Source organism: Penicillium digitatum, chromosome 1 (genome assembly GCF_016767815.1).
Source record: "Penicillium digitatum chromosome 1, complete sequence".
Lineage (NCBI taxonomy): Eukaryota > Fungi > Ascomycota > Eurotiomycetes > Eurotiales > Aspergillaceae > Penicillium > Penicillium digitatum.
In genome coordinates this window covers 6111856-6128919 of record NC_089384.1, presented here as the reverse complement: position 1 = coordinate 6128919, position 17064 = coordinate 6111856, and the positions used below count along the sequence as shown (strand labels likewise).

General features: G+C 44.6%; 5 protein-coding genes across 5 annotated transcripts; 2 read left to right on the top strand and 3 right to left on the bottom strand.

Annotated features, from left to right (window-relative positions):
- Positions 1-2616: 2616 nt before the first annotated feature.
- Pdw03_4439 (uncharacterized protein) lies at positions 2617-3189 on the top strand (the record flags this gene model as incomplete). The annotated part of the gene is made up of 2 exons (XM_066100747.1): positions 2617-2640; positions 2692-3189. 2 exons carry the CDS (start codon positions 2617-2619, stop codon positions 3187-3189), a joined length of 522 nt encoding a protein of 173 aa, XP_065956147.1.
- Positions 3190-4333: 1144 nt separating this feature from the next.
- Positions 4334-4707, bottom strand: Pdw03_4438 (uncharacterized protein; the record flags this gene model as incomplete). The annotated part of the gene is made up of 2 exons (XM_066100746.1): positions 4334-4631; positions 4685-4707. The coding sequence occupies 2 exons, from the start codon at positions 4705-4707 to the stop codon at positions 4334-4336; spliced, it is 321 nt and encodes a 106-aa protein (XP_065956146.1).
- A 679-nt stretch (positions 4708-5386) lies between these two features.
- Positions 5387-6112, top strand: Pdw03_4437 (uncharacterized protein; the record flags this gene model as incomplete). Its single annotated transcript, XM_066100745.1, has 5 exons — positions 5387-5458; positions 5793-5873; positions 5923-5958; positions 6026-6035; positions 6084-6112. 5 exons carry the CDS (start codon positions 5387-5389, stop codon positions 6110-6112), a joined length of 228 nt encoding a protein of 75 aa, XP_065956145.1.
- A 257-nt stretch (positions 6113-6369) lies between these two features.
- On the bottom strand, positions 6370-7489 carry Pdw03_4436 (Transcription factor, fork head, conserved site; the record flags this gene model as incomplete). The annotated part of the gene is made up of 2 exons (XM_014675664.2): positions 6370-6611; positions 6670-7489. The coding sequence occupies 2 exons, from the start codon at positions 7487-7489 to the stop codon at positions 6370-6372; spliced, it is 1062 nt and encodes a 353-aa protein (XP_014531150.2).
- A 2295-nt stretch (positions 7490-9784) lies between these two features.
- Pdw03_4435 (uncharacterized protein) lies at positions 9785-10063 on the bottom strand (the record flags this gene model as incomplete). Its single annotated transcript, XM_066100744.1, has 2 exons — positions 9785-10002; positions 10060-10063. 2 exons carry the CDS (start codon positions 10061-10063, stop codon positions 9785-9787), a joined length of 222 nt encoding a protein of 73 aa, XP_065956144.1.
- Between the last annotated feature and the right edge of the window lie 7001 nt (positions 10064-17064).

Genomic DNA, 17064 nt, shown 5'->3' with positions numbered 1-17064 from the left:
GAAAAAGGGCGAATTTTTTCATTCTAGTCAGTTGAAAAAATTAGATTTTTTTTTTAATCTATCCATTGGTCGACCTATAAATTGTTAAAACTGTTAATTCATATTAGTCATAAGCCTAGAATCGGTCTATTTAAAGATCCAATTGTGATCCAAGTGTGTGGAGAACCATAGCATATATACCACTGCAACCAAGTCAATTCCATGAATTGACTTGGTTATGACCTTTGGTCTAATGGGTAACTCCTTGGAGTAATGGCCGGCGGATCTCACAATTTTATAGCTACCCCATGTTAAGCAAATTGCTACTGTATATGATACATAGGATCTTACAAACTATCCTAAAATGTAGCATTACTACTATAAAATTACTAACACTTAAAGTGATATCAATTAAAGATAAAAAGGAAAGCACTATTGGACATGTCATTTTCCTGTGCTATCTTATAAACATGGATTAGTAAGAGCAGAGTGTGAATGAACATGATCATAATGTGCGATCAAAAAAGAGGCCTTGAGAGCATTGTTGCAAAGATCTGTTGATCGCTCCAGTGGAAAAACGGGTAGGTTGGAGTTCATCAGAGCTGCTTTGACCAACAATATAAGACCGCACCAGCCTCACATCACAACAAGGACCTCAATGTGTTACGCATGTCTTCAAAATGTATTCGTTTTCGGCGACAGCAAGAATGGCTGCTGCAGTTCTCTGGTACAGTCGGTCTTTGTGATTGATAATCCAAGAACAGAGGCTCGGCTCTTTTGTCTCGCTCTCGGGGCACGATACCAGTCAGAACGTCTGAATTCAAGGATTTTGAATGTGCATGTTGAGAGTGTGCATAATTTTTATCGAGGCCGATGGCTTGCCAGTTGTGATATATGAGCTCTGAGACAATGGCTACCCACGTAGTATGATGTCTGTCCTCATCAATCGCCGAATGTAGAAAATCCACCATAGTGTTTCTCAGTCTTCTTCAGCAATGCCAAGTTCTTTCCACGCTGCGTGTAGATTATTATAGAAAGCATGGCCATGCTCCCCGTAGAATATGAAGAGAAATTCTGGTTTGATCTCTTTGTATTCTTCGTAAAGGTACGCTTCGGGTTTCAACGACATACCACGCCCAAGTAGGTTGTTAGAATGTGTGTATCTGACGTATTTCGGCGACCAGGGCTCTCCTTTGAAATATCGCGACTTTCGAGGCTTCCCATGAGTACCACCCACTGATAAAGAAGGTTTCGACCCATTTTTGTGTTGAGACTATCGAAACCAGCTTGATACAGCCCTTTCAGCGTGCGACGGGGGAGTTGTCGTGTTAGCGAGCGCACTCGGTGACAGAGTGCCAGCATGGCCTGCTCTATTACAGCCTTATGTCCTCCATTGAAGTATTGGAGTAGATCTGGAAGTAACATATCAGTATTGATTGCCGAATATATCAATATAAATTCTCTTTACTTCTTTTCCATTTCCCTTAAACCTTGTTTTATCAGGGACGGCAACCTCAAGATCATCAGTATGGCGTTCTGTTGCCAAACAAATGCCAGAAGCTGTATTGAAATTTGAGAGTGTGCTATGGAAACTCGAAGGTTCCTTGCGTGTGTGTACTGCTTTGGTTTGGTAGAACAGTTGTGGTTCTGACGACTGAATGCGGCTTGCAAGCGATGATTTGGAAGCTCTGTATTGCTGATGATGAGAGACTGGAGGCAATGCTAATGGCTGGAAATCTGAGGTTGGCGCAAGAAGAGCATTTTCTGCTTCTCCACTTTGATTCCTGTGAGCAAGAATATGCTAGCAGGTTGTCAAACAAGGGCTATTGGGCACGACATTTCACTGAGCTCTTCAATATCAACTTCCCGGTCACTTGCATTCAAGGCTTGGGGGCAAGAGTGATAATACACTTGTGGTTTGCCACTGTTTCGCCTCCAATTGACTTCACTGACAGTCATGCAACTTTGGATTCGCTCGGTGAAGCTCGCTGAAATTGCAGTCTTATTCCCAAGATCGGAAGGGCTGAAAACACTGGGCTTGAGAATTGCTAATAGAATCGAAAGGTTGATTTCGATGACTCATGTAGCTACCATCAGTGAAGATATTGGACGGAGACTTTATAGGCTCAAAGTAAGGCAAGCCGTATTGCATAGCATCAGAAAGCCCAATTGACCGGCCGTTCAGCCCCCTTACTCATCAAAACCTGCCGGACTTCAATCCGTGATGGACGCGGAAAACTCGCACTGCATACCGTGGCCCTGGCTGGTGCTAGCTGGTTCCGAGGCCCTTATTGATTTGGAATCCACATGAGTAACTTGTGAGAACCTATAAGAACGTCAGGGGCACTACTACAAGGATGTTTACTCGAGTGGTGGAGTGAATTAGCTGCTAGGACAATGCGCTGCAGCGGATATGGGAGCATGCATGAATAATCCGTCTCAATACAAGCGCATTCAAAAAATGAAAATTACCATTCAATTGAAAGGTATCGTAATGCTGGTATCCGTTCGCCAAAGCACATGACTCTCAATCCAAAGCCTTAATATACAAAGAATGATCCCTATTCAAGTAGTTCGTCCCTTAAATTGTGCATGCATCAGCTCAGTCTTCTCAATCCTCCGCCCTCTACGTTTAATATGGCAAAAGATGGAACCAATATGGTAAGAGCAAATGGCTTCACTTATGTTCCCACACTAAGATTGAATAAACAGATCCCCGAAGCAGTCCTCAAGATACCAGCCCAAACATCATTGATGGCTTTGCAGATTTGGTGGCTGGGTACCCTGGACCTGGCGACCGCAAGTGGACGGCAACACAGACCTGATCCTGGCATTGAATCGCTAGTTATGGATTGCCAGATTTTTAGGAAGAATGGATACAGAAAAGGACGGGAAAGTTTAGCCCAGAACGTCATTCTGAAGCGACATGTGCAAGCAATGGTGGAAGACCTCACCGACGACTCGCTCTTAATATTCGCAATTCTCACCTGGCACTTCAACGCAGACATGAGAGTGCCACTCCCTCGTCAGCTTCTTCGATTCTTCGATAAACCTTGGGAAATCCTCGACGATGTTTGTATTGGCATCCATCGCACATACACGACAGTGACCAAATCGGAGTCATTAAAGAGCTTTAAAGATAGGTTTGTCAGGCTACTAGGGCTTGTAGAACTTTTTGTGGTCAAGGGGAAATGGGTCTTGTATATTTAAATGGTCAATTGCAATGTTGAATTGTGCTGTCATCGTTTAGGCAATCCATAAGGAACTATTATTCTCACTCAATGAGGTATTTTTTTCTACTCAATTGAAAGGATCAGCCTGAACCCTATGCTACGTATACCGCCATGGCTTTAATCACACTGTTGCCCTGATAATGTTCTTCATTCACTCCTCCATGTCAATATTTCAACCAGCGTCCAATCTTATTCAATTCCCTATCTTCCATTCTCTCAGTATAACAGTTTTCTTCTATGTGGCGTCATATGGCGTGAATTCCGAGCCTGTCTTCTGGCTAGTCTCTCATATGAATCATAGGGACAAGCTTTACTGATCTGAACTCACAGGATGGACTTTTGGCTTAGGCGGTTGGCTCTTGTGCCTTTGACTCAACATCTGAAACTTTGTTAGAGCCCTTGGTCATCCTTAACCAATGTCAAACACTCACATATCTTCCACAAAAGGACCTCATTGACCAAAAAAAGGGGGCTAAGGTATTGCGGCTTGGTCCATCTTTCAAGCTGAGAAGCACGTTCCATCCAACAGCTTTTTGATAGCATTGGAGGAACTCTGGAAAGTCTCTTCGTTTGGTCAACCCAAGTCCCCGGTGTGTGTCATCACCTTTGTCTCGACAGTGGCTTCCGATGGCTGGCACATTCTTCAAGAGCATGAGACACTCTGGACACATGTAATCGCATCCTGTTACAAGAAGGCTTTCCCGCAGGATTGCAAACTCTCTGTCCATATTATATAGGCGAAAATTGAAGAGCTAAAGACAACACAGAGTGGAAGTAGAAGATGGAAGGCCTGCAGCTCCAATATTGGTCTTATAGTAAGGGGTCCTAGCAGGGATTAATGGTAGACCTTTTACTTGTCCAATTATGTTTTCTTACTCACAAGCACGGCATGAACATGCACCGTCCCTCCACTGGCTCAGCTTTGCGGGCCTGTTTGAAGACTTGGAACACTCGTTATCTAATTGGGACACAGCGCCTTGCAGCACTCGAGACTAGCGGTGGAGATCAACGTATCAAGTAGAGCATTTTCTACTGTGTCTTGGAATAGATAACAGAAGCAACTATCTCAATACGTACATTTCCATTTCTTTTTGTCTTGATCTTCGTTCAAGTATAGCCTATCAGTTTAACAGTATCCTCTTTTTCTCCCGCAGGGTATTCCAATCCTCTTCACGTATCAGACTCTGGGCCTGATGGATCAATCCGGGTCTTTTAAAGCTCACCGTCTCAGGTGCTTGGAATAATTTTTGTAGCTCAAACCCTATAGTCTTTGTTGTTCCATCAATGCATCGAGCAGTAAACTTCAGACACATTTGGAAGCTGGGAATGCATGTGAATAGACCCAGATACTCTATGAATACATGCACATCAACGAGATGATCATCCATAGTGCTTGCCCAAGAATTGGATTTCACGAGTCTGTCCATTGATTAGCACGCTAAAGTGAGAGTCAAGCTAAGGAGTTGGCTTACTGCCGCAGATGATTCGACGCCATAATTTGACGCTCTTTTGGGGGGTTTCCGGTGGTGTTCGAGGATTCAATTATGTGCCCATGGACTCGCGATTCGGCTTATAGATGAGGCCAATTGGCACGGGCTGACTATGAACAGGTCGAGGTGCAACGGTCTGATAGATAGTATGCCCGTGTGCTTCACACAGGAATGCGGCTTGTGGGGGAGGATGAGTGAATTCGCCTCCACTCTGCTTGATGTAACCGCGCGTCTTATGAGGAATAATCTGCTGAGGCGGGAACAGAGTTTCGGTAGTTCTCTGCTGGAGTTCCAAAGGACTCAGTAGAGGAATTGTCATATATTGTAGTGGACATGAACTGGGACGGGATGAATGACTTTATCAGCTCTTCGAAGGTGAGGTAGATAAAACAGCGTTGTCAAAGATGTCTAAAGTAAAGAAATAATACTGTCTTGATGGAAATTTGTCTATTTGGAATAGCACGAGAGCTAGTTTCAGCCTATAACGTCATCATTGGGTATGGCTGACCAGCTCCAGGGGCTGCTGATGCATCGTCTTCCTTGTAGTATGGGATCAGACAAAATTGCTCCTATTAAGAGGGGTAAAAGCGAAGATTTGGAACGTTGTTCTAGCAGATTAGAGCATGATAAGGCAGAATTCTGAATAGGTCAAAGCTGATTCTCGAGCAACTATCACGAGCCAATATGGAAGCGTATGCAGATAATCTAAGCCTTCAAGAATTAATCCAGTTGCTATTGATAGATCGAGCCGAGCCAGTACGTTTTCATAGAATAGCTGTGAGTAAAGGCAGGCTCGCCGGAACCAATATGATTGGCTGTGAATTAATAAGCAGGTCTCAATGGCTCCTCAGGCCGTTGTCCTGTGCTGCCTTATGCCGTTCTTTCGAGAAGAGTGGGAAGAGAGTGGGAAGAGAGTGGGAAGAGAGTGGGAAGAGAGTCGGATGGAAAAAGAAAGGGAGATAATATGGATTATGTAATTATGGCTCGAACAGACCCGGAAAACTAGCCACTTCGTGGCTAAGTTGAAGTGGGAAACCAGAGATAGTGGGGTTGGGCAAGACCTTCCTTCGACGCCTAACACTCCCTCAAGCCTGTCGACCTCCTGCCATTTAGACGATGTTGTCCGCTTGTAGCCTTCCGCAAGACATCAACAAGTAAACCACTACCTTTGGTAATTCTCCCACTCAACCTTTCGTGGCCCGGATTCTTAACGTTCCCAGAAGCCTGCAAATAATCTCTCTCGAACAACTCACGCTGTGCCGACCGAACAAAGAAGACTGGACTATTACACGATATTCTAGGGATGACAGCAACCGTAACAAGGGATACTTTGGTATGTTCAGCGTTTCTGCAGGTTTTAAGCTAGTCTAATTCCACGCAGTGCAGTCAATGGAAGAGCCTCACCGTTGAATCGAGCTTTTTCGATGATTGTTACCAGCATCCTGCGAATTATATCTTAAAGGAAAAATACGAGAGGACCCTCTATTGCTTTGAGTGCGCAAATATCGATTTTCAGGATGAAAAAGGGAAGACAATCTGGTCTACAGATGGATCAGGCGAAATGGATCCTCTCCCGGCAAACGTTCAGGTCTTCATTGTGAATGGGAAGACAAGAGTGAAGGATAAGAATGGGGGATAAAGTTGCTTTTGTACAACCAGATATTACTTCAGCCATATAAACTGTTCGCCATCAAAGTGCTCATAAAAAAACCAATTCTCAAGCTGATAACTCCATGCTGAGGCTGCGATCGCCACAATTTCATAGTAACGCAGTCCGTTGTTTCCAGGAGTAGGACTTGTTTCTCCCAATATTTGAGCTGGCTATTCGCGATGGCGGTGCTGACTCGCTGACTGAAGACCGAGGAGATAGCCAAATCGGAAGCGCCGTGCAACGTAAAATATGCATTATCTTTTCGGTTTTCAGCAAATGATTGTTCCGAGAGCCGGACTGGCGTACATGTACTCACCATATTCATTCAATGCGCCTGGAATTTCTGAAAGATCTGCGTCAGCCTGCAAAGCACTGCTTCCTGGCGCAAAACGATGGGTCGAGAGGGCTGAGGAGACCATCTGGCTTGCTTGAGGGAATAAATCACTTGCGAGCTCGAAAGCTCCTCCAACGTCGAGGTGAACGATAGCGTCTTCATTATCCGCACGCGGTATTTTTGTCCAGACGCTCTCGGTTGTTGTGCGCTCGGGATTCAGGTCATTTTCTTTAATGCGTGTTGCCGAGGTTTTAACGGCCTCATAGATTCGGTCACCAAAAAAGTTGCGAATCGATGTCAGCTCCGCCAAATAATATGCATAGTGGTCTTGAGTCTCAGCCCCAGTAATTGGTCGCGGCGTTCTGAGAGGAAAGAGGAAACGCATCAACTTCTTGAACGGGAGGCTCTCGTCAATGCCTTTTCTTCGGGCAGTCTCTTCAAGAAAGGACTTTGTCTTCTCATCAAAACCAATCTCCTGTCGCTCTATATGGGTTTCACAGAATTTCGAAACGTCGAAAGATTCACAAATCCTTGGTGAAATATCGATAATAAAAGGAATGAAGATATGTGGGTCATCCTCGAGAACTTTGGAATATGATTTTTGTGCTTTGCTCTCCTGGTATTTTGTCCTCAGATCTTGAGGCGCTCGCCCTCCTTTTCTGCGCCGCCTATGATCTGTGTGACGTTTGCAGGTTATGACTAGGCGCTCCGCTATTGTTTCGTAGTTTTCGACAGGAATAGTTCCACAATCCCTTAGATCATCCCGCGTGCGGTAAATAGAGGACATATGATAGGCTTTCATGGCCGGAAGATCAACCGCAGATTTAATGATGCAAAGATAATGTCAAGAGAGTGGGAAGAGAGTGGGAAGAGAGTGGGAAGAGAGTGAGAAGAGAGTGGGAAGAGAGTGGGAAGAGAGTGGGAAGGGAGTGGGAAGAGAGTGAGAAGAGAGTGGGAAGAGGCTCTATGACCGTCCTGTAGACGTAAAGCGCTCAGCGCCCCCGGTCCTATTATAAAAGAGGCTTCTATATTCTCATTTGCAAAGACAGCCTTCGAATAGACCTTTAGCTTCACTGCTCTGCTGTAGATTTGTTCGCTAGTACTTCATAGAATTGATGGGTAATCACTTGGGCGTATACTGACTGTTCCGCGCGGATTGACGTGCTTTTGCGAATGACTCGGGTCCATGTTAGCTGAAAAGAGAATAGTCAGATTACACGAGCCGTAGGGTGGAATCAAAAATGTAACTAAGAGCACTGTGCCATTCTGTCTGATCGGCAGACTGTTAGCAAATGTCATCATTGATCTCAAGTATTTGAGGAAACACAAATCCAGGCTTCGAGATTCAACTTTGTCCCTGTTAGTCTGCATGAAAAACCTTGGAGATTATTGTTGGATACATACCCTCCATATGAAACCGCGTCAATGAAATTGTATCACATCAGGTTGCCTTTTTATTTTGTGGCCAATAATCATTACAGTACAGCTCAATTGCAAAAAAAGACGTGTCTAAGCCTGCGTAGGCTTGAACCATTATTTTTTTAAAAAATGGTCATTTGGCATATATCTGAATAGTTCATATCAAATAAGACAAGGGCCTAGGCAAATACCGTTGTATAATGCAGTTATGTTACGGAACTGACCTTGTTTCATGTATCGAAAAAATAAAGTCCACTGTGGCTGGCCTGTATTAAAACGGTGGCTGTGCTGGCCCATTTCAGACATTGTAATTACCTTACAGAGAGAGATACCGATGCCGTGTATCCCATACGCGCCAAAGCAGCGATGACGAAGCGCGAAAATGATATCGAATTACAGTATAGTAATGAAGTACTTGAGGCGGTTTTGATTTCGACTATCGGTGTATTACCACATTTCGCATCGAGTACGGGCGTTCATTGCTCAATTAAACACGTTCCGGTCTTTGCGTAAAACCTCATTGGAACGGCAATGATGGTCACCTCGGTCGCAAGTAAGCTCCCGGGATCGGGAGATGCCATAGCTTGATGCCATAGACTGGGGATTCACGGCCGTTCTCTGGCCAAAGCAATGTAATTTTCAAAGCACGTAGACAGATATGCGGCTTCTTTTGGTCTTCGAACTCATAGTACACGCTTGCGCTTAGAGCCAATTGCCTGACAATATCATGCAGGGGTTCTCTCGTTCGATTGTAGTTGAGTAGGTAACTCCTGAAGTTACTAGAACAAGACATGACGGTCGAATTGTTGTGAAAGACGGTCTCGAAATTCTGGTGAGACCTCGCTTTTCTTGCTGCATTGTTATCCTATACAGTAACTCAAATTTAAAGAGAGACGAAATTGGCATTAGCGATTTGGACTGGGGAGAGAGTTGGAAACAGCTTCACGCTGTAAATACGGAACTTTGATTTTTTTGAAAAATCCAAAGCTACATGGGGCGTACACTTCCCAATTTGGTAGAAGAAATCTGGGATGCGGTGGCTTGCAATACAAGATAAACTTGTGCCGGATAGACAAGGCTCGGCAGGTTTCTGCAAGAAAAAGCAAGAAAGACTGGGAATATGTCATAGAGCAAAGACTGCCAACCTTCGGAGGCATTTAATGATGCTGACGTGTATTTTCCTTACAATATAAATTCCAGGACCCAAAGAGCAGGGAAACGATCAGTCCACAATTGAAATCTTGCTGTGATGATGTTGTCCCAAAGCGAGCTTTCCATGTCAGACTTGATATTGCGTTTTCTTTACTTTCAACGATTTTTGGCAAGATCTCACTCTCCACAGCTAACCCTGCGTTTTTCTCCTGGTCAGAAACCATTGCTGGTGAATAAAATCAGCCAGCCGGTCGTTCTTCGAGTAGAGGAGAGGGGGGGCTTGCATGCGAAGGGGCTCAGTATTTACGCACGAATCGGGGTTCTCCACCGTTGCATCTGGTGCTTTCCCATAGGTGCGGCAACAAACGCACTTCCATGTCACCGAAGGAAAAAAAATCAAGAGTATTACCGTCCAACTTGCGTATAATACCGTTAGTCAGATTTGAAGTAATCAGTTCGTGAGTGTTCTAGGACCCAACGCCAGCATTCTCGCTGACAATGATGTCGTAATTCATTATTGAGCATACTAGGCTTTGGTTGACCTCATGGCGATGTCAATCTCTCCAGGGCAGTATGTATGGCGGACAACAAACGACGGTACAGCCCTGTCAAGTTGGAAGCGCCGGATGTATGCTCGGTGCCCTAGGGAGTTTCTCGATGGGTGGAGATGCTTCGCTCTGTGACCTGGGTGGTGAAAGTTATGATACCGACCGGTTCGGGGTCGCAAAAGGTAGGACTGAGACTCTGTAAGCATGATCAGTTAGTGTGGACCAAGGAAGCCAAGGGGTGCGAAGACCGAACTCATTGTGAGATGCTCAACGCAGAGCTTTACTCTGCTTAATTACAGACGGCAGAAGGATGTTGAAATTCTTATTCCAGAAGGAGTGACTCAATATATAACCCCTTTGCGGTGATATCACTCCAGGCAGAATTGTGAGACGGGTGCTCCTGGGAGTTCTGAGTTTTCCCTCTAGCTCAAAGTACATGATTGGCTGAGAAAATTGCCTGTGAGGCTCATACCTGGTATTCTAGTAGGCTCCCAGGAGCGTGTGGTGGTCAATCAACCCCATTCAACGATGCCGAAAAAGAATTGACAGTATACGCTCGGAAAGGCCTTCTCATTTGTGCACTTGTTGGAAAGAGGAAGTATCAAACTGATCCATCTCGTTGCTGTACTGAACATGAAATCCCTCGGTTTGCTTTGTTACAGGACAATATTGTAGACCTCTCGAGTAGATTCGCAAACTCGCCATTGCCCTACTGGAGGTTCAAGCACGAAGAGTCATTGTGGGGCAAATTAATGAAATGATCCTGGGAGCAAAGCTGGAAGTGGGAGGTCGACAGGTCTAGAGCGAACGGTCGCATTGACGACGCAATTTTTTTTTTTTGATGGGACAATGGGGGTGATCTACAACGGTCTACCCTATAAAGATTCACCACCTCCACAGTGGCGGTGTAGAGATCTGCAAAATTTAGTCCTAGTGAAATTTAGCACTCTGTATTCACCATGTATTGCTTTGCTCTTGAATTCTTCCTTCTTCAACTACCCTCTCTACCATACAATTCAATTCAATTCACTATGGAATACCCTGAGCTCCCTATTGAAGAGGTCCCTCGTACCCCAAGCCCCCCACCCGAACCACCGGATTCCGATACCGAGTCCTTTACCGCCGATACCACCAATTCCGCTGCTTCTGCCATGCCTTGTGAGCCCTTTCCGATGGGTAATCTTGACCGGAAATTACAACGTTGGAACTGGCTAGAGCGAGATACTGCTATCCAAGTGCTTACTTTGGATAGTATTGACTGGTCGAAACAAAGAATTGCAGATTATCTTGGTATCACCCGGAACCAAGTACGCTGGGCGATTGCACGAGGTACTCCTACGCCTCGTAAGCCCCCGGGTCGAGTCCCGAAATTGATAAGGAGTGAAGTGGATGATATTATTACTTTTATCATCACAAATGAGATCAATCGCCGGCTTTCGTACGAGAAGTTAATTAATATTCCATCTCTTAATATCTCTGTTGATACACTTCGACGAACCTTGGCTAGTAGGGGATATAACCGGCGTGTTGCGCTTGGTCGACCTGATATAAAGGAGAAGAATCTCCTTGAACGCCTCACTTGGGCACGAGCTCACGTTAACTGGACTCGTGATGATTGGTGTCGAATAATCTGGACTGATGAGACCTGGGTAACCCCTGGATACCACCGCAAGGTACGAGTGACTCGGCGAGCTGATGAAGAAAGGCACCCTGACTGCCTTCGACCTCGACGCCGGAAATGTGGAGGATGGATGTTTTGGGCTTCGTTTTTAGGCCTTGAAAAAGGCCCGTCCCTCTTTTGGGAGAAGGAATGGGGCTGGATTGATGCCGAAGGCTATGTCTCGCACATTGCTCCTTTAATGGAGGGGTTTTTTCGCCTTCGAAAGGATCGAAACCCAATTGTTATGCAAGATAATGCGCCTGGGCATTCTGCTAAAGAAACAATTGAATACTTTGAGGAGCTTGGTGTTTGTATAATGGCGTGGCCTGCATTTTCACCGGATTTGAACCCTATTGAATCTGTATGGAATTGGATGAAGGATTGGATAGAGGAGAAGTATGGAGATCAATATATGACGCCTACTACACTCCGAGGGGTTGTTCGTGATGCTGGGGATGCTGTACCGGAGGATTTCTTGAATGGACTGATTGAGAGTATGCCTGCTCGGTGCCAGGCGGTTATTGATGCTCAGGGGGGTGCTGCTAAGTACTAAGTGTTGTATGTAGTAGTGGCATTGTATATGAGAAATTGTTGTATGTTGTGTGTGAGAGAAATGGAGAGTTGAAAGGTTGAGAACTCTGTTTTTTAAAAGAATACTGCAGTATCAATTTGTAAAATACCATATTAAATACTATGCTAATTTATACGCTAGTACGCCACTGTGGAGGTGGTGAATCTTTATAGGGTAGACTGTTGTAGAGAAAAGCCGCACGTGATGTGACTAGCGTGTTGCATTTTATTGATGTAGCTCAGGCCGCTCATACTTGCGCTCAGCCCATGCTCAGTGAGTACAACAGTCTACCCTATAAAGATTCACCACCTCCACAGTGGCGTACTAGCGTATAAATTAGCATAGTATTTAATATGGTATTTTACAAATTGATACTGCAGTATTCTTTTAAAAAACAGAGTTCTCAACCTTTCAACTCTCCATTTCTCTCACACACAACATACAACAATTTCTCATATACAATGCCACTACTACATACAACACTTAGTACTTAGCAGCACCCCCCTGAGCATCAATAACCGCCTGGCACCGAGCAGGCATACTCTCAATCAGTCCATTCAAGAAATCCTCCGGTACAGCATCCCCAGCATCACGAACAACCCCTCGGAGTGTAGTAGGCGTCATATATTGATCTCCATACTTCTCCTCTATCCAATCCTTCATCCAATTCCATACAGATTCAATAGGGTTCAAATCCGGTGAAAATGCAGGCCACGCCATTATACAAACACCAAGCTCCTCAAAGTATTCAATTGTTTCTTTAGCAGAATGCCCAGGCGCATTATCTTGCATAACAATTGGGTTTCGATCCTTTCGAAGGCGAAAAAACCCCTCCATTAAAGGAGCAATGTGCGAGACATAGCCTTCGGCATCAATCCAGCCCCATTCCTTCTCCCAAAAGAGGGACGGGCCTTTTTCAAGGCCTAAAAACGAAGCCCAAAACATCCATCCTCCACATTTCCGGCGTCGAGGTCGAAGGCAGTCAGGGTGCCTTTCTTCATCAGCTCGCCGAGTCACTCGTACCTTGCGGTGGTATCCAGGGGTTACCCAGGTCTCATCAGTCCAGATTATTCGACACCAATCATCACGAGTCCAGTTAACGTGAGCTCGTGCCCAAGTGAGGCGTTCAAGGAGATTCTTCTCCTTTATATCAGGTCGACCAAGCGCAACACGCCGGTTATATCCCCTACTAGCCAAGGTTCGTCGAAGTGTATCAACAGAGATATTAAGAGATGGAATATTAATTAACTTCTCGTACGAAAGCCGGCGATTGATCTCATTTGTGATGATAAAAGTAATAATATCATCCACTTCACTCCTTATCAATTTCGGGACTCGACCCGGGGGCTTACGAGGCGTAGGAGTACCTCGTGCAATCGCCCAGCGTACTTGGTTCCGGGTGATACCAAGATAATCTGCAATTCTTTGTTTCGACCAGTCAATACTATCCAAAGTAAGCACTTGGATAGCAGTATCTCGCTCTAGCCAGTTCCAACGTTGTAATTTCCGGTCAAGATTACCCATCGGAAAGGGCTCACAAGGCATGGCAGAAGCAGCGGAATTGGTGGTATCGGCGGTAAAGGACTCGGTATCGGAATCCGGTGGTTCGGGTGGGGGGCTTGGGGTACGAGGGACCTCTTCAATAGGGAGCTCAGGGTATTCCATAGTGAATTGAATTGAATTGTATGGTAGAGAGTAGACTTCCGCACGACCCAGTTTGGGTCGAAGGTCTCGACCCAGAACCCAACCCAGTCTGGGTCTGGGTCGAAACCTCATAACCCAGACCCAACCCAGACCCAGTGACTGGGGCCCCAGAAAACCCAGTATAGCCCCAGTTCGACCCAGTTTCTGCATAAATTATGGCATAAATATTTAAATAACATACTGTCATTTTCCCCTGTTATGGTTTCTACATCGAAATGCTACACTCTCTACCAACAAGGCAAAGGAAATTTTAAGAAATAACCTCGTTCTCCAAAGTAATATATCTGGTTCAAGATTAATTACTTCTTCAAATGCTTTATTTCATATGGAAAGGTGGTATGTGTTGGCTGCTGGTTTTCTCAGGCGTAGGATTGCATTCCATTTAAAATACAAAGTATACCCCAAGTTGCAGATATATATATTCAACACACATCAACATAATATATATTTTCATCTACAGAGTAAAATAATTTTTGAATTCATTTATTTCTCTTCTTCTGTTTAATTCTAGAGCTTATATAACTATGGATAGATATCTAGTAAACTTTTATATTCAAAACTACTTACTACCTCTTAATCTACTTGGTATATGCGACTTGAAGGGAGGGTAGGAAGAAATATTTTGAGAAGGATTAATGGAACTGGGGTGGGAATTGGGGTTTGACTGGGTTTACTGGGTTCTTACTGGGTTAAATGGGTTCTTACTGGGTTCTTACTGGGTTAAATGGGTTATGACTGGGTCTTGACTGGGTCTTGACTGGGTTATCTCAGGGGTATTTCTTTAGACCCATATAATTTTAGTATAATAGACCAATCAACAAGAGTAGGATGATTTACTATATTTGATATATCAATATTCCTAGACACTTCTACAACTTTAGTGCATTTCTACCTTTGTACGTTAAAGAATTTCTCCCCTTACATCCATTTGTATATATTATATGTCATTCTCATGTTATGTCTCAAAGCCAACTTTCCGACTTTGCATCGTCGCTCTATGGTGGTGATCTTGACGATCTCTCATATATTTCAACTGGACAAGTCACACCATCCGCAAGTCAACACACAATCGACTCAAACTTCCGAAGACCAGATGATCCCCTCCCAATCCCCCCTTTATTGAAACGCGTTGGACCCGACCGTAGGAAAGGGTTTATTCTATACGATACAATGTCACATAACGATTTTGTGGACTGGTGGTTAGAGACTGACTACGGGAGGAAAAGCAAGCTTAAATGGGATTCGAACCGCCATACAGAGATCTGGAATAGCTACCATCAGGTAGCTCAGGGTATTGATGGCGCACCAAAGGTTATGTGCAAGCGCTGTGGGAAGATCCTAGAGCATCCTTATACACTAAGCCCGAACAGCACAGGCAAAGCGCAGTATCATGGCACATCAACCATCCAGAAACATCGGAAAACGGCTGGTTGTTTACGGTCGGAAAAGGGGAAGAAAGCGGAGATTACAAACTTCCTACAACGAGAGGTATATTTTCTATCATAAAATCAAGTAACTATACTAATTTATTATTATTCTAGGGAGAAGTTTCAGCAAGCATACCCTTCTTACAAGAAGATTGGGAGGAGGATCTCCTCCAATTTCTTACTCTCAACCGGCTCCCATTCCATCTGATCGAGCATCCATCATTCAAACGCATCATCAATAAAGCTCGTTCCGCCCCATCCCCTCCAGTGATCCCATCTGCCGATACCATCCGTCGCCGATTGGGCAGTCTAGTCAAAGACCGGCAGCAGCGTATCCTTCGTACGCTGCCTTCTGGCTCAAAGATATCCATTGCGCTTGACTGCTGGACATCTCCATTCTCGCAGGCATTTATGGCTATTACTGGCTATTTCATTGACAGTGATTGGGTATATCGTGAGGTACTACTTGGGTTTAAGCCGCTTCATGGTACACATACCGGCTCTTACCTGAGTAGTGTTCTTATAGAAACCCTAGTGGAGCACAACATTGAAGATAAAGTATTCGGGTTGACAACAGATAATGCATCAAACAACAAGACATTAGCTACTGCTCTCCAACAGGCTTTGTCAGATGATACTATTATCACCCGAATACCATGTCTTGCCCACGTTATCCAGCTCAGCCTCAATCAGCTTCTTGCTCGGATCAAGGCAGTTCCATTAAATGAATCAGCCGAGACAAGGTGGACAGAGAAGCAGTCAAGGCTAGCCCAAGAAAATGCGAAGCAAAGTCAGATCTCCTCCACACTGAACAAAGTCCGTTATCTTGCGATTTACGTCAATGCAAGTCCCCAGCGCAGAGAGACCTTTTACAATCTTCAGACAACTAATATCAAGATCGTTCCAATCCAAGATGTAAAGACACGATGGAATTCTACGTTCCTCATGCTTCGCCGGGCAAAGAGGCTACGTGCTATCTTCTCTTTATTCTGTACAGAGTATGATTGTGAGGAGATGCTACTCAGCGAGCAAGAGTGGCGTCAGATCGACTATCTTCTTTGTATCACCGAGCCCTTCTTTGATTATACAACACAGCTATCAAAGACTCGAGATGTCACTGCCCACTATGTGTTTAAGATCTACAACAAACTGTTTGATCATCTTGAGCGATCACAGGCACAGCTACGCCGAAAGCGTGTCCCATGGAAAAAACAGATGCTAGAGGCCCTTGAAGCTGGTCGGTCTAAGCTTGATGAGTATTACTCCCAAGCTGATGATCTTCGAGGGAATATCTATGCAATCAGTACAATGCTTGCACCGGTGAACAAATTCAAATTCTTCCTCTCCAGTGATTGGGATCAGAAATGGCGAGATACCTATCGACTTGCTTTTGAACAAGCCCTTGTTCCATATCAAGCACAAGTTAGAATAAGCAGTCGTGATCTACAAAGCTCTCTAACGATAGCCCATCCAAGCTCAAGGCTAGAGGAGATGCTTGATGGAAGGGATATACAACCACGAGCCATTACTGATGAAATCAGTCAATATCTTGACAGCGGTAAGTAAATACAAAGAGTATGTGTGATAATAATACTAATATATATATAGATACTGTTTCTGTTAGGCCGCTTACTTTCTGGAAAGAGCACCAGGCTCGCTTTCCGGCCATTGCTGCCCTTGCGCGAGATACACTCTCATTTCCAGCAACTGGCGCAGGAGTTGAACGCCTCTTTAATACCGCTCGAGATATTTGTCACTATCGTCGTGGTAGAATGAAGAGTGAGACTGTCGAGGCATTAATGATGTTTCTTTGTACAACGAAATTTGATATGGAGGAGCAGGAAGCAACACTTCTTGAGAAATTTTTCTCCCAGGATGAGCTTGAGGCGGCAAAAG